The sequence below is a fragment of the Acartia tonsa genome, chromosome 2 (assembly GCF_053477335.1).
Source record: "Acartia tonsa isolate MP-2025a chromosome 2, ASM5347733v1, whole genome shotgun sequence".
Taxonomy (NCBI): Eukaryota; Metazoa; Arthropoda; class Copepoda; order Calanoida; family Acartiidae; genus Acartia; species Acartia tonsa.
The window spans coordinates 27,457,777-27,483,448 of NC_137261.1; the positions used below are offsets into that span (position 1 = coordinate 27,457,777).

The 25,672-nt window shown below is 30.0% G+C and overlaps 2 protein-coding genes across 3 annotated transcripts in view; one reads left to right on the top strand and one right to left on the bottom strand.

Moving 5' to 3' along the window:
- The window catches only part of SK (small conductance calcium-activated potassium channel), a 100,162-nt gene that overhangs the window by 70,858 nt on the left and 3,632 nt on the right, over nucleotides 1–25,672 (bottom strand). The window contains exons 2-4 of the mRNA XM_080150262.1: nucleotides 21,107–21,172; nucleotides 9,908–9,979; nucleotides 404–504 (exon numbers count right to left, since the gene is read on the bottom strand). Of these exons, the coding sequence (XP_080006388.1) occupies nucleotides 404–504; nucleotides 9,908–9,979; nucleotides 21,107–21,145 (212 nt within the window). The 5' untranslated portion in view covers nucleotides 21,146–21,172. The remainder of the gene's footprint in view (nucleotides 1–403; nucleotides 505–9,907; nucleotides 9,980–21,106; nucleotides 21,173–25,672) is intronic.
- Nucleotides 1–25,672, top strand: part of LOC145308386 (sphingosine kinase 1-like) — an 85,159-nt gene that overhangs the window by 39,128 nt on the left and 20,359 nt on the right. The gene's annotated exons all lie outside the window — the stretch shown is intronic.

A 25,672-nucleotide genomic window follows, 5' to 3' on the forward strand; every position in this document is an offset into this window, starting at 1 on the left:
TTTGTATAAGGTAAAAATGATTTTCCAGTAAGGCTGCGAAACCGAATAATATCCGCTGGATTAGAACAGGTTTTTAACTATATTAAAAAATTATGTATTACATCATATTACAGACAATTTTCTACGAATATTAAAGTAGAAATTACAAAATTAAAACCAGTTTTAACCCGAGCCTTCGGTCCTTTGTGGCTAACAAAGCTGGTTATAATCTTAAAAGTTTTCATTTCAATATCCACGGAAATCTGTTCATAATACAATGCAATAAATAACCATTCTTCTCTGCTTTTTAAAAACATGTATTATTATTATTATTGATTTCATATTATCAACGCATTATTGAACTATAAAAATTAATGAATAACTCTACTCTGAATGAACCAAGTGCAAAATAGTTTCTACTCACCCAATATTAGATTGATTCTTTTCATCTTTCTTATATTCTTCTGAATATTTGTTATACTCTGAGTTGATACCAACAAGTGCTATACCAGCCTCACCATCATCCTAAAAATAAAATCTTATATCAATAATGTCCACCAAAATTATTTTCATGTTATTTTATTCAGTGAGGAAGGCTTTTTATTACATTAGTCCCCAAAGGTTTATAATAGCGTTTTCTTATTCATTAGCTTAGCAACTTTGGTGAATCTTATTAAATATAGATTTTTTTGTTCATTAAGTTGAGTGTCCACACGTTTAAACCAATTAGTGTAACCTACAAAAGAAAAAATCAACAGTTATCGGCCATTGCCTTATCCCTTTAGATATCTTCATCTTAATTTACTCTTTTATTATGAAGATTTAGTTTTTAAAAATCCCTAAAAACAATAGTTTCAAATAATTTTTGTTTCAAATGTAAAATTATTTTAAGCATAAATAGAACAAAAGAATATAAAAAATTTCTAATGCTTTTTAGAACACAAGCGTTTTTGTTTCACTTTTCAATTTAGAGAAATCTTTACCAAAATGTAAAATCTATATATTGAAATGTGCATTCAATCTTCTGCTTTAAATCTCATCAATTTAAAATTGCTTTTCATTTTACAAAAATCTTACTTGCATTATATTTTTTTTTCTCTTTTTTGATTAGTATATCCTTTTAGAAAATAAAATAAAATGATATTAGGATCAAGACAAATCCTGTTTTTCTTTAATCCTTAATCTCAAGTTTTAAGTGGAAACATCTAAATTAAAGATTGAGAAATTAATTAAAAGAGAGAGAGAGAGAGAGAGAGAGAGGTAAGAACAAAAACACTGAGAGATGTCAGAGGCAGAAAATAAAAGAATAGATTTAGTAGGTTGGTATAAATAATGGAAGTATTTGAAAAAACAAGACAGATATTGGGCAAGGTTAAAATGAGAGGAAAAGCGCCAGAAATTTCATAGAAATATATCATTGTAATAGAGCATATACTTATAATAAAGTAACAGGATGTCTCTTTGTCTCGCTATTTGTATGTGTGTACCGAAGGATCTAGCTAATCGCTGAACTGATCGGGCTCTCCTTAACAGGGTAGCTTTTATAGGTCCCAAGAAGGTTTATAACTATTTTAGGGGAGGGTATCACAAAAAAATATAAAAAAAATTTGACAAAAAAGACTCCAACGCAACATAGAGAGGTATCTTAGAGACTTGAAACAAAAAAAACATTTAGAGTGCCACTAAAGGCCTCTAGGGGCGTAGCCGCTAGTATTGTTAAAAGTAAAGACTTTGTTTTTCTAAGGGATTATTCATAGTAGCCACACTTTAGTAATGCTCTTTCCAGAGGAGGAATTCCCCCTCCCCCCTTAGAAATGAATTTGAGGTTGAAAAGTCACTGATGTTTTTTTTTGACATCTAGAGGGCTTACACATTCCCCTCTCCCGGCTAGCGGCGAAGCAACTGTTTTCATACCAAATAAGAAAAGCAAAGATATCAATGTGTTTGAATAAGAGAAATAAGAAAGAAAAGTCTGTAATTATCTGAGATAATATGCATATATATGCAATACATTATAGAACACACACACATTCAGAATATTATTATTATTACATTATATTTATCAAAAGATAAGCAAAAAGGTACATATACAAGCTTTTTTATTGTTGTATCATAAAATAAATAATCAATTATTAGAACATGACAACTATTTGGCAGACAAAATCTAGGTCGGAATGGATTTTGGACCAATTGAGCATGAAAATATTGTTGGAAATGGTTTATGGGTTAGGGAAGATGATTTCTTATTCCACCTTGCCAACCCAATTATTTTTCCAATTCGGCCAGCACTTTCAGCTTTTAATGTGGTAGATAACAGGAATATCAAGGGATAAGACAATTGTCCAGAAATTGATTCAATTCCCCAATGATGATATACAAAATTATTGCTTCTGTAGATTACAATTAGTGGATGAGACGTTTGGACACTCAACTTAATTAACCAACTAATAAAAATTTAATAAAAGTCCACAAAGTTATTAAGCTAACGAATAAGAAAACGTTATTATAAAACTTTGGGGACTAGTGTAATAAACATCCCAATGTCCCCTCCCTCCCAAGCTGAGTTTTAAGAAATTTAAAATACTAATAAGATTAGTTGATGCAAAACGTATACCTTTTTTGAAATTTAGAAGAAGAAAAAAATTACTGTCCTTTCCTGTTCGAACCCAAAGAACGTCTAGAAATTATTATCTGACAATGAAAGCTAAAAAATGAAAGTTTGAAAAATAATTTCCAGGATTTACAAATTTTGATTTATAAATACACTTATACATCATAATACTTTGGTAATAAGACATCCAATTGCGGCAGCTGCCAAGTACAGCTGCAGCTGCTGAAATTTACATTTTGATATTTCTAATATAAATTTACATAAAGATAAACATTTTCTGCAAAAAAATTTTCTTCTAGCTTCAAAAATAAGAAAATTACAGCCGTTTGAAATTTTTAAGTAAAAAAAGACTTAAAAACAAAGGTTGTTAAATAAAAGGGGGAAGGAAGCGAAAATTGAAATTTATTATCAAACAGGGGATTTGCGCAAAAAAATTTAGCCCTCTAGTTCTAATAGGAACTGAGATAATAGGGGGGGGGGCATTGAACGCCCCCCCCCCCAGGCCGATTTAGGTGCGGCAAGGGGCCCGACTGTTAAGGGTTAATGGCCAGGTTTCTTATCCCTTATCCCTGATCTCCAGGGGTTAATGTCCCACCTCCCACTAAATAGCCTCAAACCTTTATGAAAAAAATTGTGAATTATCGATCCTGCCGTTTACAAGATCTTAGCAGACATAAGTATAGACATCCAGTTACTTGTTTTTTTTTTTTAAAGTAATGCATTCTAATGCTTATTGTTCAGTATCAAATAGAGTGTAAAGCTTAATTAAGTAATGGAATGCAATAGTTTTTGGTTTGACTCAAACTGATTAAATTGTTGCACAAATTGTTATAAAAATAAAAAGTATAAATATTTTTAATTTTAAAAATCTTTTTTTAGTATCACACCATATTCTGATAAAAGTATCATTAATATGTTGAGATATCCTATGGATATAAATATATTTATTCTTTAGGGAAATGTTTTCTAAGCATACTAATGAGATTTTCCGGCTGAAGAAGTAAACACTAACTTTATTTCAAGTTAATTAAGTATTCACTACTCTATACCTTTTTACTAATACAATTTCTTATTTCATTAACTACTGCAAAAAACCTAGAAATTTTTGGTAAATATTTCTTTATGGTTGTAGATTCTCTATAACTAGTTCGTGTCTGTATGTTCTCTAAGAAGATTTACTCTTTTGAGAACTCTAATGTCCCTCGGCAAATAATACACAAAGAGGGTCTTTTTTTGCATAATTCCTTAAAGTTGGGTGTTGGGTTGTAGTCAAATGCTCTTATTTAGTCAAAGTGTTCTTAATTATAACCAAATAAATACATTTTGATCTTATAAGAGCATTTGACATATGAGAAGCTACAAAGTAAAAGAGAACCGTATAGGATCAGTGGTTAGCGAGATCCTTCGCTACAGACAAAAAAGTACCTTACTAATTTATATTATTGGACAGCTTTCCATAAATTATACATTAATTGTTAGTTATTCTTACACTTTTGCCATTTTGGCAGATATACAAAGAAAATCTACTCTGGGTCCAAATGAAGGGTAATAATGTAAATAGACAAACATTAACATCTAATGAGAGCCATACATCTAATTTCTTACAGTGTACATTTTGATGCAGATAAAAAAATAGAAAATGAAATTGATTAATAAAATTAAGTTAACTTTTTATATGTAATATTCAAGAAATGGATGAATATGATCATTTCAAGTAATAATAATAGTTATTTCTCGCATCGTATTATAATTGGCTTTCCTCGGATATAGAATGTACAATTATAAGATTAAAACTAGTTTTTTTAGTCCCGAGGTGCCAAAGGCACCGGCTAAAAAAAATTGGTTTTAATCTTATGATTGTAATCTTTATATTCGTAGAAAGCTTTATATAATTCGGTGCTAGAAATATTTTTTTCGTATGGATGAGAACCGGTTTCTATCCATAGGATTTTAATGAATACGAGAAATATTATTAAAACATTATGAGAAGAAACCATTCTATGAAAATAAGTATATTAAGTACATCAACAGGCAAACTTTAAAGAAACTTAGCTATAAAATAAATGCCTTAAAAATTAACAATAAAGTTTTTCTTTCTAATAGATTTTCATTTTTCTAAAGGACATATGTCAGCAGGAAAAATGTGAAAGGATTCTAACCGTGCAAAAAGTGAAACTTATATTTGGATTATATTCTTGAATAAAGGGGATTAATGAAATCTTCACAGTACACTATCACAAGCAGAAAGTTCTAACTTTTTTATCACATATTAAAAAAGTATTTAGTTTCCTCGTGGGGTAAAGATATGAATGGTTTATGTTGCTGATTCTACACTTATTCAGATCACGATTCATTTTTATCATCTTTAAAAGTAGTAAAACAAATAAAATTTTTAATTTAAAAAAAAGGAAAATTACTTGTACCTTCTTTTAAATTTTTTTAATGATTTTGTTAATTTTAAGCTAATGTATAATATTACAAGTTTTAAATAATGAATTTATGGCCTCTATGGTTCGGACTCAATTTAATGTTATATTTACATATAAATAAATAGTTATCCTCTCTATTTAAGGGTATTTCAAGAAAAAAAGTGTACTGTATTTATTTTTTTTTCTATAGTGAAAGTTAACCGGAGGCGATATTGCATAATTCTCATAAAAAAGTTGATTTTTTTACCAGGGCGAGAATAAGAATTTATCTTTTGTGAATATCTGAGGTGCACCAAGTAGGAATTGGGATATTTATGTTTCAAAAAAGATATGAGACTGTGTTTCTTATAGATATTTTAATTCCGATTCTTATGATTAATTTTTCCGAAATCATATATTATGGAAAAACAAGTTTTTGAGGTATAATTAGTGGAAAACTGCTAAATATTTTTTCCCCGATACAAGATGCCCTAAGCCAATGAAGAAAATAAGATATTGATTATTAATTTTTGTCAATGTTAAGTGGGTTAATTTTGTTTCTGGAAATGACTGAAAATAATCATAAACAAGATTAGTGTAAGGAAAACTTACGCCTGTGGCAATAATCCTTTTTGTATATGTTTGAAAAATCATATGAAAATTTTAAAAAAAATATATTTAAAACTTTGTTTCGAACTATAATGAGAACAGTCGAGATATTTTAGATTTTATAGTGTGAATAACAAACTTATTTTTAAAGTTCTTTAGAAATCTACCAAAAATTTAATTGGAGAATAACAGTATATCTTTTTTTCAAGAAGAGTAAACAAAATACAAAATATTTTGCAAAGTATTCGGTGACATTTAATTACCAACCTATATCATTGTTGTTTTGTTGACTTCTGTGTTTTCATGTATAGGGATGAAATACTAATATATAGTTTGAATATTAACACACTGGCTTTAGATGGGTAGTTCAGAAGGCGATGTCAGACTCGCATACTCGCATACCTTACCTTACCCTGGCATGTGTCCTACTTTAGTCTAACATTATTTATGATGTCAGACTCAAATATATATTTAACAAGAGCTTACTTAGAATCACCTAACCAAGAAATCAGCACTTACTCAGAATTACCTAATCCTGGCAGGTGTCTTACTTCAAACTTTATGAATAGATATAAGATTCACATTCCTAACCAGAGCTTACTCAGAATTACCTAACCATGACAGGTGTCCTACTTCAAACTTTATGATTGATATACGATTCACATTCCTAACCAGGTCTTACTCAGAATTACCTAACCATGGCAGGTGTCCTACTTCAAACTTTATGATTGATATACGATTCACATTCCTAACCAGAGCTTACTCAGAATTACCTACCCCTGGCAGGTGTCCTACTTTAAACTTTATGAATAGATATAAGATTAACATTCCTAACCAGAGTTTACATAACCCTGGCAGGTGTTCTTCTTCAATCAAACTTTTTGAATGGATTTAACCTAAGAGGATATTATAATAAGATGAAATTACATATAGACTCGAACTCAGGGATCTAAAGACAATGGTCGGATCATGAATTGATGTACATCCTCAATGATGATATACAAGATTATTCCTTCTGTAAATTACAACTAGTGGTTTAAAAACGTTTGTACACCCATTTTTATAACCAACTTATCAAAATTCAATAAAAGTTCTCAAAGTTGCTAAGCCAGCAAATAAGAAAACAGTATTATAAAACTTTGGGGACAATGTAATAAACAGCCCAATGTCCCTCTCTATGTATGTAATTTGTTATTTAAGAAGAATTGAAAATCCAGAATAGCAGAAATTAATAAAGATTTGTACTTGAGAAGAAACTTATATAAAATATCTGTTTCCATAGATGTACAATGTACATTGTACTTCTACTATAGTGTCCACTCTTGCCTAGGGGTTGGAAAAACAGCTTTTACTGCAAAATTTTACATTCACTTCAAGTTTGATAATCCATCATGTTTAAATTTTTTTTACGGCTATAGAGAATCTCAAAAGGTAAAGGCATTCGGATATCTATAGTTGGGTTTGTATTCTATCTAAAAAGAACTAAATCGCTTAATTATTTTATTAAAATATTTTGTTTTTAGCAATGATATAAAGCAGTATTTTTTGTAGAAAATTTCTGAAGTAGCTGGTTCTATTGAGTTCAAATCTTTAGAGAACAATATTTACTATTACTCTAAAGGCTAGGAACGAAGCCACCAGTAATTGTAAAGATGATGAGACTTTTGATTTAAAAACGTAAAGGTTAATAATTGTACGCTATTTCATTATTTGTCTTAAGAATTTTTTTTTTTTATCTATAGCATATAAGTTCTTACTCAACTTTAAAAAATTCATTTTATTTTACATGTAAAAAATCTTATAGTATGACTTATGATTTAAGATATTATTACAGTAAAGAAAATCAAAATGGACGGACAATAAAAGAAATTTTTTTGATACATTTTTAATTTTTTTAATTTCTAATTTTTTCCTCAACATTTTAATATTTTATTTATTTTTAATTTGAGATTATAAAAAAGAACTGTTCTCCAAAACTAAGGAAAACCAGGGTAAATGGTTTATTTATCTATCCACAAATACAAAGTTCAAACTATTCGTCTTAGTAACTTACTTTCTATGCTAAAAGTTAAGACAGAAAACACAGGGCAAAACTATTTGATAATAAAGTTCTCAGAGTTTCGGAGTTTATTTTGCTTTTAAAAACCAAGAATAATTTCAAAGTTTTTATTTTATTTGAAATTGAATAAATAACAAGGATGACAACGAAGCGAAGCTCTAAAACGGTAAGATTAACGTACATTAACACTTGTAGAGTGTCAGAACTGAGTAATCAGAATTAGAAATTAATTATACTTTCGAAAAAATTTTTAAGTAAATTTGTTGAAAAACTACTTAAATACAGGATAATTTTTATGGACATACTTATACTATTTTTAGGACTTGATTATAGAGATGCTTCTCTGATAACATTGCACTTTGTTGTCCTAGGAATCAGTATTCCAAACATCAGACCAATAGTATAATTTTATCACATAAAAATTATTTATTAAAAAGTTAAAAAGCAACATGTTTAAAATGGACGTACGAAATTTCTGGTAACGATTATAGAGTTGTATCGCTTTCTAACTCGTACCTAACTCCTATAGGAATCATTATGAAAAGTTTGAAATCGATAGGACAATTCTAACATGCCTAAAAGAGAATAAAAGATAAAAATAATAGATAACAAATATTCAATCATTCACTTAATAAATTGCTAAAAGGGTAGTAGGTAAAAATGACTGAATTTTATTGATTTATACATAAGAATCTATCAAAGAGCAAGTTTTAATTTAGTTTATCTTGTGTGTACATGCAAAAGTGTGAATGTTCCTTAGCTACTGCATGGGGTTTAATAGCAATGTAAGATATTATGTAGAGGCCAGAATAAAAAAATAGAGTAGCTGCACTCCATTTTATTGTTCTATTCCCTATTGTAAATGTTCTATGAAAATTTTGGTTATTTCATTATTGTGAAAATAGTAACTTTTATTTCATAGTTTGAACCAACTGTGTTTGGGACTTAAGAGTGAGGCATCTTTATAATTCGCACTTGATTAGCCTTACATGTCCGCAGGGTTGGCGCCACCACAATACATATACAGTGCAGTGTTTTCAATAATACAAAATTTTAGTAATTGTGGTTTGCTTTATGTTTAAACGCTTAATATTTAGAGTAGCTGCACTAATAGACATACAGTTAAGGATTTCTAGCAACGAGGGTACTCTATAATTCACTTTGTCTGTCAGTTAGTCAGTCTGTCAGTCAGTCCGTAACGCGAAGGGGGAAACGTGATTTTCTCGGCTCCTATTCAAGATAAACACCTGATATTTTTAAGTATTAAAAAAGTTCACATTCTTCATTCTTAACTAAATTTCATCAAGATTTGCCCAATTATTTTGGATGCTAGATCCTATTCAAGAATGATGACTGAAATTTCCAGGGATTAAATACGAACACAGTAATAGTGTCTGAGTGATTATGACGTAACAAAAAAAATTAGCCAATGAGAGGCCACTATAAATTTTAACATTGGTCAATAACGGCCTCTCATTGGCTAATTTTTTTTGTTATCAGTCAGACACTATTACGGTGTTCATTAAATACGTTTACATTTTACATATTTCCATCAAGTTTATTAGGATTTGCTTTTTGATTTTGGTGCTAGATCGATTCCTAACGTTTTCAGGTTTTCATGATTTACTTGACACCTATTAAAGATAAACGGCTGAAATTTTCTGGGAATAAATTTGTATACATTCTATATTTATATTTTTTTCTTGATACCCATTAATAATTGTTGAGCTTCACTACCTATGGATATTGTCATCCTTGTTATTTATTCACTCTTCATGTATATTTCCATGTCACATCTGTGTAGAAAGATTTATTTGTATCAAAAAGTCTGATTAAATTCAAAATTACTTTGTAAGTTTTATCGCCAAGAAGTGTGCAAGTTTCGTAGCATAATGTATAGCATAGAACTATGAATAGACAAGCCGGGCCTACATATTACAATTTATTGTTTTTCTTATCAAGAATAAAGTTAACACACTAACTTACGTTTTGTTACCCAATTCTTTTTCATCTTAAAAAAGTCTTTTTTCCTTATTTATATTCATCCGCAGGAGTGTTAAAATACCAAGGCATAATTAGTGTTTTGATCATTATCACAAAATTAATTTAAACTGGCCTTCGATTAGAACATGCCAAATACCAAGTATTTGCTTACCCCTAAACATATAGATTTTAAAAAGTCGACAGACAGATAAACTGACACCATGCTAGTTAGTATCACATTTAAAAAAAAATGCTTACCTTTCTCGGCATAATTTCTGTAGAATTTGTGTAATTATAAGGTAGGGGTTTTTGCCCAAACTGGAACTGAAACTGAAAAATAATAAAATTAATATACACATGTTTTGGTAAAGTCAAAGTTACAATAATGTTGCAAAATTTATGTACATCCCAAATGATAACTCACAAAATTAGTCCTACTGTAGATTAAAATTAGTGGTTGAAACGTTTGAACACTAAACTCAATAAACAAACCAATTATAATTTAGTAAAAGTCAACAAAGTTGTTAAGCTAACAAATAAAAAAACGTTCCTATAAAACTTTGGGGACTAGTGTAATAAACAGCCCATTGTCCCTTCTCTGGTATTAACCTCTAAATAAGAAAAAATCGCGAAGAAAAAGTCATACAATTTTCTTTCTTTTACTTTTTGCGTAGCAAAAAAAAATGTTTATTTAGCTGCAGAGATTTGGCATATGTATATGATATATACATGGCTCACAGATATGAAAATAAACTATTCAATTTCTTTTTTCGACTTAATCTGGAAATTGTCACTCTTTTCTTGATATCATAAATTGATTGATTTAAGTGACGTCATACAAATACCCTAACAAGGAGGAGTTGAAAAGAAACCTCAATAAAGAGACGGATTTAGACGTATTTTTATGACGTCACACAGGACACTTTCCAGCGGTTCTTGAGGAATTTTTGCAATTTCTGGTCAGTTTTCATGTCATTTTTGAAGAGGAGGGATTTTGGAGAAATTTCCTCCGATTTTGAAGAAAAAACAACAAAAAGATACACAATTTAATTGCTAGGGTAGAAGTGACTGGTACAATAACAGTGATCTATGTAGATTAAGTGAGTACATTATTATGCCTATAATTACACATTACACCAACAAAAGCTGACCCAGAACAATATAACTCCAACAAAAGCATTTGGTAATTTCCTTCAACATTATTTAAAACCTACTATTAAATATTTTTAGAGGAAAATAAGCAGATTTTCAATGAGAATAAAATATTTTTTTCTGAATACATAAATACTGTATCAATATTGATAAACCAAAATATGTTGCCCTAAAAAAATATCTTTAATCTCAATATCAAGTATTTTCACTTACTTTAACTAAAAGAAAATTTAGAGATTTTTTTTTATGAGATGTTTTTTCTTTACAAATTTACTTTTCTCTGTTTCTAGATATTTTTTGCAGTGAAAAATGGGGGAATACTGAAGGAGTTTAACTTTGATAAATGGGAAATTGAGCAAAAGCATTTGATGGGAGAGGTTTACTAATCCTTCCAATACTAGACACAAGAAATGTGGACTCTATACATAATACCTAGGCACAAAAGTTCTAAATAGCATTTATCTATTCGCTCCTTTGCGAAGATCTTTAAAGTGCCTATAAATATAAGGGGGATAGATTTAAAATCTTATGGCAGAAAAATCTCGAATGACGTCATATTACCATGATGAACGACGCAACCCAATCTTTCCCACTTTTGTAGGAACATGATTCCAGTGACGTCATATTTTTCTTTCCCGAAAAAGGGAAGGGGGGAAGAAAATCTCTTCAAAAGAGATGGGGAAAACCCCCTTTTCTCCCATTTCTTTTTTTCTTCCCCCCTTCCCTTTTTCGGGAAAGAAAAATATGACGTCACTGGAATCATGTTCCTACAAAAGTAATACAAAAGTGGGAAAGATTGGGTTGCGTCTGATGAACTATTCTTATATGACGTCATTCGGGATACATTGGCCAAAAGTTTCAATTTATCCCCTTTTTATGAAAGGCACTATAAGGAGCTTCCCCTTATGCTATTACCCTTTGAATGAACAATCTATTGTAACTAAAAATTCTTATTAAAAGCAGAGATAAAAAAGATTGAAAGGCTAAGAATACACATTCAATATGGCTAAAGTAATTATGCTTTCAGAAGATCAATTATTTCTAGGTCATAATTAAATAGGCCTAATGTCCGCACCCCTAGAAATATCAAAAATACCAAAGCATTATAAAGTCCAACCTCTCACATTTAAGGAGCTCACATATGTTATTTTCTTATATAATCTGAAGTGGGCAGTGTAAAGTATCAGAGTGGTTGACCCAAAGTAACAAAATGTGGATTTTTCAATGTACTTTATGTTCTTAATATTATTTCAAGTTGTACAAGTACAAATTTTGTGTTGTACACCAGAGAGGGGGGGGGGCTGGGGGGGAGAATATTTGGCCGTTTATTTTACTAGTCCCCTAAGTTTTATAGTAACCTTTTCTTATTCGTTGGCTTAAAAAACCTTGGGAATTTTATTGGTTGGTTCATTCAGTTTTCATTCCAAACGTTTCAACCACTAATTGTAATATACAGAAGGGATAATTTTGTGTATAATAATCGGGGATATACATCAATTTAGCGGCCATTGTCTTATCCCTTGAGATCCCTGAATGTACACTGCCAACTTAAGATTTTTTTTATCTATTTAGTAGATGACAGGGATTTCTTTTTATGCAAAAAATGTATTAGAAAAAAAGGGGAGAAAGACAGAAAAAGGAAGATAATATATGCAAAGATAGAAGTATCTTTGAAGTGAGATAGCAAAAGTACAATAATAAGATATCAAAATCATAAAATGATTGGCTAAAAGAAACATTTAAGGCATTATTGGCATTAAGTGAGTGAGAGAGAAATAGAGAGATAAGTGGAAATATTTATATGTAAAAATGTGTGTGTGTATGTGTAAGTCTGTGTGACGTCATAGGAAGAATATTAGATCTAAGGAAAACTACTCACTTCATATATACTGCATCTTCTTATAAATACATATATTGATTCTTACTATAAGGATGTAAAATGAGTAAGAACCTTTTTATATTGATTCGAAATGGAGTCAGAATTATTAAGAGACGATTCATCTAAAAAATGTTTTTTTTCCTTCATATTTTCAATTTGAATTTATACATCATCAAAACCATACCAACCTAAATATACATTTTAGTATAAGTAAATAGTTCTTTAATCTATGTTCGTCCGTAAGTCAATTATAAAAGTACTCCTATATCATTGATACTAGCAGCTGCGCTCCCAGCATCTAGGAACTATTATTCGAGGGATTAAGAAAAGTAGAAAAATAGCCCAAAATCAAACTTAAAAATAAGAATTAAATAGCCTAAAAAAATCCAAAGAACTGTAAAAAGCATCCATAAAAAGGATTATTCAATCGATTCAGTAGTTATCGAAATCTTTTATAGGCACTATAGAGAGTTTCATTAACCCATTAGTGCCGAGCGCCACTTTTATGGGCCGATCGAGCTGTAAGTTTCAGGGAAGCTTTATAATGGTCAAAATGGAATTCGTATTTTTTTGTTTTGCTCTAGTGGCGTGCACAGGAAAGTTGCAAAAAAACCCGGTTCGGCTTGGCCATAAATACCAACCAGGCATTAACACCCGTTTTTGGTGCTTTCCCCCAGTTTTAAAACCCGGTTGACCTGTATAAACCCGGTTATTTTGACCAAAAATCGAAAAATGTAATTTTTGAACGCCAAAAGTGAGATGAACACTTTTTAGAACTTTGATACGATCCGTAATTGAAAACTACACAACCTCATGTAATCTAAAGAGCTACAAGTATAATACGAAGCGATTTATTTCAAATTTAGTGTTTCGGCTATAGGTGCCGCCGTTTTCGGGTAAAAAAAACCGTTGCTCGAAGTTTTAAAAGACACACACTACAAAAAAAGAACATATAAAATTTGGGTGTTACATATCAGAAAACGATCATAAAACTATTGGGTGACACCTATAGAGATTACTAGGGTTATTATGGTGGCTCAAACCTTTACTAATGACGTTAATTGTTATTTTTATTGGTTGAAAAGTTAAAACCGGGTAATAAAAACCGAAACCGAGCCGGGTTTTAAAATTTTCGGGTATGTATGGCCAAGCCGAACCGGGTCATAATAGGGCGTAAAAAAACGATAAAAAAATCATATAAAAAATAATAATTTGAATAAAACGAATTCACATATAGATGTACTTGTCAATAAACATTAGATTTCACGAATAAAATCAGCGACTTTACTATAAAAACAAAAAAGTTAGAAGGGGTATTTTGAATTTCATGATTTTCAAATTTTGTTGAGCTATACCATAAAACGGAAGTAAGCTAAACTGCCTGCTCCAGGGGGAAATGAAAGCCAGGGTAGTAGAGGAGGGATTCATACTGAGAATGATGCAATTATGGAGCCGGAAACCGGTTTTTTTTCCATTTTTCGGAACCGGGTTTTAATGTCCGGTTCGGCACTAATGGGTTAAATTAATTTGTAAAAATGTGTATTACTTTATAGAATTGAGAAGTCCTGAAAACGGAGGATATATTTTCTGCTAATAATTTTTTTCTGTTTAGTTTATTTTTTTTAATATCCTTTTATATGAATCTATATTCTATTTGAGAGAGGGCAGATTTGTGATTGTTCACTAAATCTTCACAATTTGCTGATATGTAAAAAATGAAGTCTGCTTATTCATAAATTTAAAATCTTTTCAAAAGTAATTTATATTTAATTTATTTATCTTGCTTTTATAATTTCGTCAATAATCAGTAAGTTTTTAAGGATATACTTATGAAAACCAAAGTATAATGTAGTAAGTTTTTTTTAAGCTACAGATCTATAAAATAATTGGTTCATCTTTACTTAGCTAATTTACAATGCTATTTTTTTTATACATAACAAAGAAAAAAATCCATAAGTAGGATTATGATTAAAGTCCCTCCTTAGATTATGACGTCATACAATATAATAACCAATGAGAGGCCAGTATAAATTATACAATTGGTCAATTACAGTGTATGCTGGCCTCTCATTGGCTATTCTATCGTATGACGTCATAATCTGTGGAGGGACTTCCATGAGTAGCTAAATAAAAAAATCCTAAAATGGACAAACGAACAAAGTGAACTATGAAGCAGATGTTCAGTTGTCATAATACAATGTTAATTATAAAGTTACTTCGCTACTAAAAATAATTTTTATTCTGATAAACAAAAAAAACACAATACAGCAAAATTGTCTTTAAAGTATGGAATTAAAAAAAACTAATAATAAAAACGTAATATCAAATGTTAGAAATCTAAGAAGTGAAATATTTATTGGTATATCTCTACCTGTTCTAAGCATATGATAGCAATTCTTTCTTTTTTCTTGTTAAGAATAGTTTGAATGTTTCTGTATAATTGGATAATAATATATTCTTATACAGTATGATCATATTAATTTTATTTTACTAGAAATATGGATATTATCAGAAAGAGGGGACAATGGACTGTTTATTCACTGGTGCCCAAAGTTTTATAATGACCATTTCTTAATCGTTGACTGAAACAACTTTGGGAATTCGGATTGCTTTGCCCTTGAAAGCTATTAATTTATTAGTATAAAGTTATGTAATAACAATATATGTAGAATTTAGAAAATAAGAAAAAATGGTCTGAAACCTAAAATTAGAATATATTTCAGTATCTTGTTTTTACCTTCTTTATGGTTAAATGATTAAAATATAAAACCTGGATGAAATTTTAACTAATTTACCTGTCCTATATTCCAACTTACTTAGTATGCTTTTATTGAACTAATATACATATAAATCAAAACAAAGTTTATCATAAACAAGGCTTTCTTTATTGAAGAAAACAATAGGCCTAATCATTCTATAGAAAATCTCGACCTAATTTTTTCTTCTTATATAATGAAAAAAAGATAACTTCCATTGAATTTGAGTGATTTTTTTTCAGATTTACCTTCCAACCATCTCAGGGTATATAAGAAGCTTCACTATAAAGAACTGACATATCGGTTCATAGGTATTAGGTAAGGGAGATCCTTCGCTACATATAGTGGGACATTCTGTTATATAAAAATGGAGATAATCCAGAAAGACAGAGATGTGTAGACTTTAAAAATAACACAAATTCTGACATACTGAAAATTGACATGTAGAATATCTTCACATATATTTTCTTCTTCTGATTTGTGTAGATTAATTATCTACCTGCAGTGTGGATATACTATGCTTTGTGACAATTAATTTTCTAGTAGTATATTGACCTATATGTACATGAAGAAGGTAGGGGGGGGGGGGGGGGACACTGGCAGGGATCTAAAGGGATAAGACAATGGCTGAAAAATTTATGTACATACCAATATTGATATACATATTACCCTTTCCGAAATTACACTTAGTGGTTAAAACGTTTACACACTCAACTTGATAAGCAACCAATCAAAATTTATTAGAAGTCCCCATAGTTGTTAAGCCAACTAATAAAGAAACGTTATTATAAAATTTTGGGGACTTGTGTAATAAAAAGCACATTGTCTCCAACCTTTCCACCTATATGTACGTCAGGGAGGGGATACTGGGCTTTAATTCTTCTGGTAACATAAACATGCTCTACATACGTTAGATTTAAAACTTTGTGATTTTTAAAAATCTTAATTGGTTGTGTTCTTCGATCTCTTCGACTAATAATGATGATTTTCAATTGAAGTAACTATTTATATAACTATTAGCTTTCGTTTAAAAAAACAAAATATTCTATTAATAATTCATATGACATCAAGCAGCATAATAAACTTTAGACATGTATTCATGTGATTCCTTGAAAAAATTTCATCAAATATTATTGAATATTCGGAAATGGTGGGCTATTCAGCTTTTTAAATTTTTCAATTCAGATTTTGGTATAGCTTATATTCTCTTTGTTGAATTGTTCAAATGTTTTGAAAACGTTTTATTTTCTAAAATATAAAAAACAACGAAAATTTTAAAACCAAACACTAATTAAGCTTTTTAGGAAACATTATTTTATTTTATCTTGTAGTTTTTAAGCTTGTGTATATTCTCAGATTACGGGGTACCTATGAAGGAAAATATTTATCCTTTTACTAAAGTAACATGATGTCTATCTGTATGTCTGTGTGTTTATATGTTTGTACCAAAAGATCACGCTAACCGCTGAACCGAGATGATTCTCTCTTACAGGGTAGCTTTTCATAGGTCCTGGAAAGGTTTTAAATTATTTTGGGGGAGGGTACCACCACCCTCCCAAGAGAAATCACAAAAAATCGAATTTATTTTTTATGCAAAGGGATTTGAACGCAACATAGATAGGTATCGTAGAGACTTTAACCAAAAAACCAAACCTTTAAAGTGCCACTAGAGGCCTCTAAGGGCGTAACCGCTAGTTAACAATAAAATGACATTATATGTTTTGCGGTCATATAAAAGTTTAAAAATACATACAGAAAAACTGAATCATATAGTATTATAAAAATTACGGAAAATTTATCTCTCTTCCTTTTTTTTACTATCACATACCAGGAATCTAAATGGATAGGACAATGAACGATAAATTGATGTACATCCCTAATGATTCTTCACAAAAAAAACCTTATGCAATTAGTGGTTGAAACGTTTGGACATTCAACTTAATAATCAAACCAAACAAAATTCATAAAAGTCCCCAAAGTTTTTAGGCTCAGGAATATGTAAACATTATCAAAATACTTTGGAGACTAGTGTAATAAACAGCCCAGTGTCCCCTTCCTTCCTGAAAATAATTCATATATGCTATTAAATATTAAAGGATTGTCGCCATTCGTGATCGAATGAAAGACAAAGGCAATTGCGTGATACATGATTTAGGAAAATATTACATTTATTCCAACTCCGGGATCTAAAGGGATAAGACAATGACCGATAAAATGATAATCCCAAATGATAATTCACAAGATAACCCCTTCTTCAAAATACAATTGTTGGTTAAAACTTTTGACATTTAAGTTAATGAACCAACTAATCTAATTCAATAAAAGTCCCCACAGTTATTAAGCAAACCAATAAGAAAACGTTATTATAAAACTTTAGGGACTAGTGTAATAAACAGCCAAGTGTCCCCTCCCTCCCTGGATCCAACTAGTATGTACTTTAATTTGTAATTGAAAATTGGTCCTTGTCAATATATTGTGTATTTTGTAATAAAATGTAGAGCGGAAGTGGACATTGGGCTGTATATTACACTAGTCCCAAAAGTTTTTTTATACCGTTTTATTCTTTGGCTTAACAACTTTTGGGACTTTACTTAGAATTTGATTGGTTGGTTTATTAATTTGAGTGTCCAAACGTTTCAACCACTAATTGTAATCTACAGATGGGGTTATTTTGTGTATCATCATTGGGGATGAATATCAATTTATCGGCATTTGTCATTCCTTTATATCCCTGAATGAAATGAGACCGTATTCAATCATAACGTGGAAAAGTTAAATCGAAACAGGATAATATTTAATCTACAACGCTTTCTTCTGCCAAAATGTATTAAACTTAAATTATAATTAATTAACCATGTCCAGTCTCAATCCCTTTTTATTTGTAAGTTTAGGTAAGACTATGACTAGTAATAAAAAATGTATGGTAGAGCAACAAATCTAGCTCAAATTTTATTTTAACCTGTGAGTAACATCCTAGTTTAACTAATAAAACAAGGTTGATGATAAATTTATAAAAGTTGGATTTAATTTTATGTAAAACCATTTCTCTAGAATATTGGAGTTAATTTGTCCTATAATTTTATACAAGGATTCTGTTGTTAGAAATAGCGAAAATATTTAATATTTTACAATTGGTTGAAGTCTATACCCAGGGATCTAAAGTGATAAGACAATGACTGATAAATTGGTGTACATCCCCAATGATGAAACACAAAGTTATCCCTTCTTTAGATTAAAATTAGTGGTTTGACCTTTTTAACGTTTTAGTACTCAACTTAATTAACCAACCAATCAAAAAGTCCCCAAAGTTAACATAAGTAAAACTACATTCCTTACTTATTTTTAAAATATATTCAAAATTATTGGACGGTATCAATGATCTTCAAGCACTAGAAGGGAAAGCACTTGGAATACAAGTACAAACATCCTTAATTAGCTAACCATTATCTGTAATAAAAAACTGCATTTTTTCACAAAAAAGTTAATATTCTTTGAGGAAAACTTATTTCAATTGAAATAACAACGTTTCTTGTTAAAAATGTGAAAAAATGCATCTTTTTCTTTAGTGTAGCTTCTAGATATTTTATTATATTTGTTTGTTTTTTGTTCTATTTTTAAGTCTATTAAAAATTGTATACGTGGTTTTATAATCAAACTCTAGTAACCGGAAGAATTTATATTATATTTTAAAAACCATTCACAAAAAAATATATATTTTTTTATTTAATTTCAACTTCTTATTTTCAAAATTATATCATGTTAAACCTTTTCTAAAAAATATCTGAGTAATCAAATATTGATCTATTTAGAAGTTTGTCTTTAAGGTTTTGAAAAATTATATTCTTGCAATTTTAGTTTATAACAAGGATGACAACATCCATAAAGCGAAGCACTGAAACGGTAGGACAAACGGACATTAACACTTATATAGTGTCAGAACTGAATAATCAGAATATAAATGTATAAGAGTCGAAGCAAAATTGTAAGTAAATTTGTTTTAAAACAGGATAATGTTTATGGCCATACTTACATTTTCAGGCCTTGATTATAGAACTGCGTCGCTTATAACATTAAACTGTGTTTTCCCAGAAATCAATATACCAAAAATCAGATCAATCGGATTATTAGATTACATAAAATTAGTTATTAAAAAAGTAAAAAAATCAACATGTTTAAAATGGAACGGACATTTTGGTAATCATTATAGAGTTGCTACGGTTTCCAAATCGTACCTAACTACTAAAGGAATTACCATGCAAAATTTGAAATTGATAGGACAATTCTAACATGCCTAAATTAACGAAAAAAAGCTATCCGTTAGGGACGGACGGACGTACGGACGGACGGACCGACCCTAATTATAGAAAAGCTTCGCTTTTAAAAATATGTACTTGTTCGATATTGATACGTCAGCCACAGAAAAAAAACAAGCACAATATGCAAAACAATTCAATAATCATAAAGGGATAGCTCAATGACTTGAAAATTTAAACCAAAAATATAAATCTATTTCTGTGTAGCTTATATAGGGGAATAGATACTTATCGCATCGTATTATAAACAGCTTTCTATAAAACTATGATTATAATGTGTTTTAGCACCAAAATGCAGAAGGCAAGGGCAAAAAACTGGTTTTAATCTTATGATTGTACATTTTTATTTTCGTAGAAAACTAGATATAATACGATGCTAAACATAATTTTTCAGTATGGCTGAGAACCGGTTTTAATGCACCGGATATTAATAGGTTTCGAAGCCAAACGGGAAAAAAGATAATTCCTTTATTAGCTTTCCCTGTGTTTCTGACAATACAAATCCCAAATATTTTTTTCACAGATTTATTTTAATGGTGTTTGTTTAAGTTTTAGATCAACAAGAATGAGAATAAATGAACTCTGTAAAAAAGGATTTTTTGTTATTGATTCTGTTGTTTTTTGTTATGAAAAAAAACTTAAAACCTCGGATCATGGAAATAAAACGAAGAAGCGGGTTTCATCGTATTTTCACAGTAGCCTTTCTCCTAGTTCTAGTCCCTGCGGGGGGCTCTATCCCTACGGGGCCTGTTTCCTAACCATGCGAGGTAAAAAAAGCTATTTCGTTTACTTTCCATGATCCAAAAACTCTTTTTTTCAATAGATATTTATGTTATGGTTTACCTTTAAAATATAAAATCAAAAGATCTTGACTCTTAAAAAGATTAAATTTCTATGGGTTCTACGATTTTATATTGGAAAATTTATATTTGAGTAGATTTATGAAAAAATAAATACAAACTTAAGTGAAAATACACTGAATACATAAACTATCAATGCATAACTGACTCAATGGGTCTCCAATACCCAGCCCAAAATTTGGTAATAAATAAAAAATAAGTTTGGACAAAAAAGAAAGTCAAATGCATAATAGAATATTAATTTAAACAAATAAAGGCTTTCTATGTATATGTCAATTATACCTATCTATTCCATAATACAAAGTAGTATTAAATAAAGAGGTAAGGTTTTTTGTCTGAACCTAAAGATCTCGAAAACTGCTGGTCCAAATGGGTTGTACTTTTCATGGAAACTTAAAACATAAACAGCCCTTAAGTGAATCTACAGTTCTAATCATAACGGACAAACGGACAAAAAGCGATATATAAGAAACAACGCTACAAAAAAAAGTTATTACCTGAGATTTAATCCAATACATAAAGTAGTGTACAACCATACAGACCCATTAATTGTTCTTCTTTGCCTGCAATAAATATTTATAATAAATGATAATTAAGTTTGTCCATGGATATTAATGTATTTATCCTTATATAAAAGTTACAGGGAGTATGAGTGTTTGTAATTGTGTATATGTCTCTTTGTGGCTAATGATAAGTTCTTTTTGAGTCCAAGTCAGGTTTATAACTATTAATGGGAAAGGCATCTTGGCCCTCCAAAGAAAAATAGCCCCTGAAAAAGAATGTCTCTATTTAAACTAAAACTTAAAGTTGAGGGTTCACCCCCCCCCCTCCCCCACTTTCTCTCGTGTTCTCTTGGAGAAGAACGATAACGAAAAACTTTTTATAATTGGCAGAATGTGCTTAGATTTATTTATAACTAAAAACTAGTTTTTTCACCATTTTTCCTCTAAGGATTCATAAAATTTCACATCCAGAATTTGTACAGTTATTTTTTTAAAACAATGTGCATGTGCAAAGAAGTAAGAAAATCAATAAATTATGAAAATGGTTAAAATTAAGTTGCAATTTCTAATATTAAAATTTTTTAAAAAGCTTAGACGTTGCTGGAAATTAGCTGCTCATGGTCATGTAAATAATACTATTTTCGAAACATCTTATAGTGCCTATAAAATAAAACTACGCCAAACAATACAAATGACCAATGATAGTCCAGTATTAATTTTTATTGACCAATAGTAAAATGTATACTGGCCTATCATTTGTCATTTGTATTTATGACTCTAAAAACTGCCTCACTTTTTCTTTTTCAAGTGTTAGTTTATCTACTCTGTTTATGGATATTGTCAACCTTGTTTGTAAGGTCAACAAAGTTTGTACAAGAGTGGAGACAACCCTATGAATGATTCAGAAATAGAATTAGGAATTACCATCAATCAATTTATCATCGAGGTTACCACAAACACGGGACAAAAGTTAGAAAATTAATCAGGGTTGCAATTATAGGTATAGGATTATGATAGATAATTAATCCTATAATATAAAGTACTAATTTGTTTTGTTTGTAGCGAAGGATCTCGCTAACCGCAAAATCAATATGGTTCTCCTTTTGAGGGAAGCTTTGTATAGGCCCTAGAATGGTTTTATGCTATTTTTTTTAAAGTCTGGGTATGGTTTTAAGCTATTTTTCTACCCTTCCATTTCCCTTTGAATATAGAGCCCCAAGATGCTAGAGGCGCAGCCGCTAATATTTAAATAATTTAACACATTTGAAGGGTTTATTATTAAATGTCATAAAATGGTACAACTAAACCATAACTAGTTATTTATAGCAGAGTTCTGCGGACATTAAAATAAAAAAAAATAAGTTTTGTTAGCCCGAGGGGCCAAGGGCCATGAATAACAGAAATGTTATCGATATTATAATTCTTATCTTAATATTCATGAAAATTGTCTATAATACGTTGCTTTATATGGCTTTTAAAGAATGGCTGAGAACCGGTTCTAATTTTGCGGAGATTAATCGGTTTCGAAGACATACAGAAAACAACTTGAATTTATAATAATTTATGAAATATGACAATGAATGCTAAATAAATTCCAATCCCCAATTTTATTAAAAATTTGCTCCATGAGCATTATTTAGTTTCGAGAGTATATATTCGACTTCTAAAAGTTAGGCTATATACAGAATTCAAATCATGGGGTGACACGCAAACAAAGAAACCATCCTTTACATTTCAATATATAATAATGATAATTTTGAAAAAAAAATTAAATTGTTTTTTTACAATCTTTTTTAAATAATACAAACAAAAAAAATATTTTTTATTCTAATCTTATGTATAAATTCTATTTTATACAAATTACTTAATATGTTACTTTAATTTTGATAAACAGTATACATATTAGTTAGGAAACAAGGACGGAAAAAGGCCAAGAATTGTAATATTAATATTATCCAAAGTTAGTTTACAATTTGGTTACACTTTAAAATCAATAACTTATAGTTAGCTCATAGACGTCCAAGGGGGGGGGGGTAATGGGGCGATTACCCCTCGCCTCTAAACGAATTTTTTTTCATTTTACCCCCCCCCCCCCTCCTATTCAAAATTTACCCCTACCTTGGGGGTGCCGTAGGCACCCCCAACCATTTAGGAGGGGGTATTTACCCCCCCCCACACAATATTATAAGCGAAGCAACTCTATAATCAAGTCCTAAAAATGTAAGTATGTCCATAATCATTATCCTGTATCAAGCAGTTTTTCTACTTTACTTACAATTTTGCTTTGACTCTTATATATTCACATTCTGATTATTCAGTTCTGATATTATATATGTGTTAATGTCCGTTTGTCCTACCGTTTCAGAGCTTCGCTTTTTATGGATGTTGTCATACTTGTTAAAGTATGTATTATTTAGTATCCAAGGTAGATAGTACATGTTTTTGTAAAAAAATAGATCAAGTCTGAATTGTGAAAAAGATTTGTTTTATAACCCCTTTAGCCAATGGTCATCTATTAGTTGCTAAGCACTAAAAATGTATGAACGAACAGATAAAGTTAGTTATAGAGCAGATGTTTATTTGTCATAAAAACAAGTATGACAACATCCATAAAAGCGAAGCACTGAAACGGTAGGACAAACGGACACTAACAGTTGTATAGTGCCAGAACTGAATAATCAGAATATAAATGTATAAATGTCGAAGCAAAATTTAAGTAAAATTGTTGAAAAACTGCTTGATACAGAATAATGTTTATGGACATACTTACATTTTTAGGACTTGATTATAGAGTTGCTTCGCTTATAATATTGTACTTTGTTGTCAAAATCAATATACCAAAAATCAGATCATTCGGATTATTAGATCACATAAAAATTTGTTGTTAAAAAAGTAAAAAAATCAACATGTTTAAAATGGACGTACGGACATTCTGGTAATGATTATAGAGTTGCTACGCTTTCTAAATCGTACCTAACTACTACAGGAATCACCATGCAAAGTTTGAAACCAATAGGACAATTCTAACATGCCTAAATTAGGGAAAAAAGCTATCCGTTACGGACGGACGGACGGACGGACCGACCCTAATTATAGAAAAGCTTCGCTTTTAAAAAAAATGGAGACAATGTACAAAAAATCATAGAAAAAATAAGGATATAAGACAGACCGACGGACCATATAAATTATATACTAGATGCTTATTGTTACAGGGAAACCTTCACCCAAAATTAAAGCTGACTTAAATAGCTACCGAGAAAATCACTTTTCTCTTATGTTGTTACTAACATGATCCTAAAAGCCAGATAAACACTAAAAAGCTGGTGATAGCAGAATGATTTATGATTCAATTTTGTTTCCCCGCAAACAATATTCTGTAACTATCAGGGATCTAAAGGGATAAGACAATAGCTGATAAATTGATGTACATCCCCAATAATTACATACAAAATTACCCCTTCTGTACATTACAATTAGTGGTTGAAACGTTTTGACTCTCAACTTAATGAACAAACCAATTAAAAGTCCCAAAAGTTGTTGAGTCAAGAAAACGTTTTAATAAAACTTTGGGGACAAGTGTAATAAACAACCAAATGTTCCCTTCCTCCCTGGTAACTATGCATAAAGATATTCAGGCTTATAGCAATATTGCATCAAGCAAATATACAAAACAAGAATTTCAGTTTACATAAGTAAAGCAGCGATAAAGCTTTTAAATTATAATTTAAGATGAATTAATCAAAAGAGGGATGTTCACTTTGGTAGTGTGAGTAAGTAGCACAAAAGTAATGGATAAACAAACGAACAAAGTAATGAATTAAGCAGATGTTCAGTGTCATAAAAATATATATATATATCCTAAAAGCATAAAACACAAAATCTTTTCTTATGAAACATTTATTGGTCTTTTGTAACTGACCGACTAGCTAAGTAAATTATACACATAAAATTTCAGCCGTTTATTTTGAACATCAGCCGATAAATTCATGATTCAATTCCTTTTCTTACAGACGGATGGAAATTTTTAATTATAGAGTAGTTTCGCTATTATTAAATTATTTTTATAGAATAGAAATTTATTCTACGTTAATAAACACCTTGTCAAGTTTTTTTTATAAAAGAACAAAACACCTATTCTATTTATGTTAATTAAAAATTTTAATAAATTAATTGGATGTATTTACGAGCGTCATAAAAAAACATTGATAAAAATCTAATTAATTAGTATAATCAATAAAACAAATCTAGAATAAAAAAGTTTATAAACAATCTAAAAAAGAATAAAAACAATATTGAGCGAGGTTTCAATAATGAAAAACCCTATATCCTTTTATATAAAGGTGTAACCTTTTTGGTTTGTAACAAAGAATGTCGCTGACCGCTGAACTGATACGGTTCTCCTCTACAGTAAAGTGTATTGTATGTCCAGCGAAGGATTTTAAACGTTTTAGGGAAGGGTATCTCTAACCTCCCAATAAAAATGCCCCACCACCCCTCCCCAAAAAAAATATTACAAAAGTTTTATCTATTTCTTTTAAAAACTCAAATTAAAAATGGGGG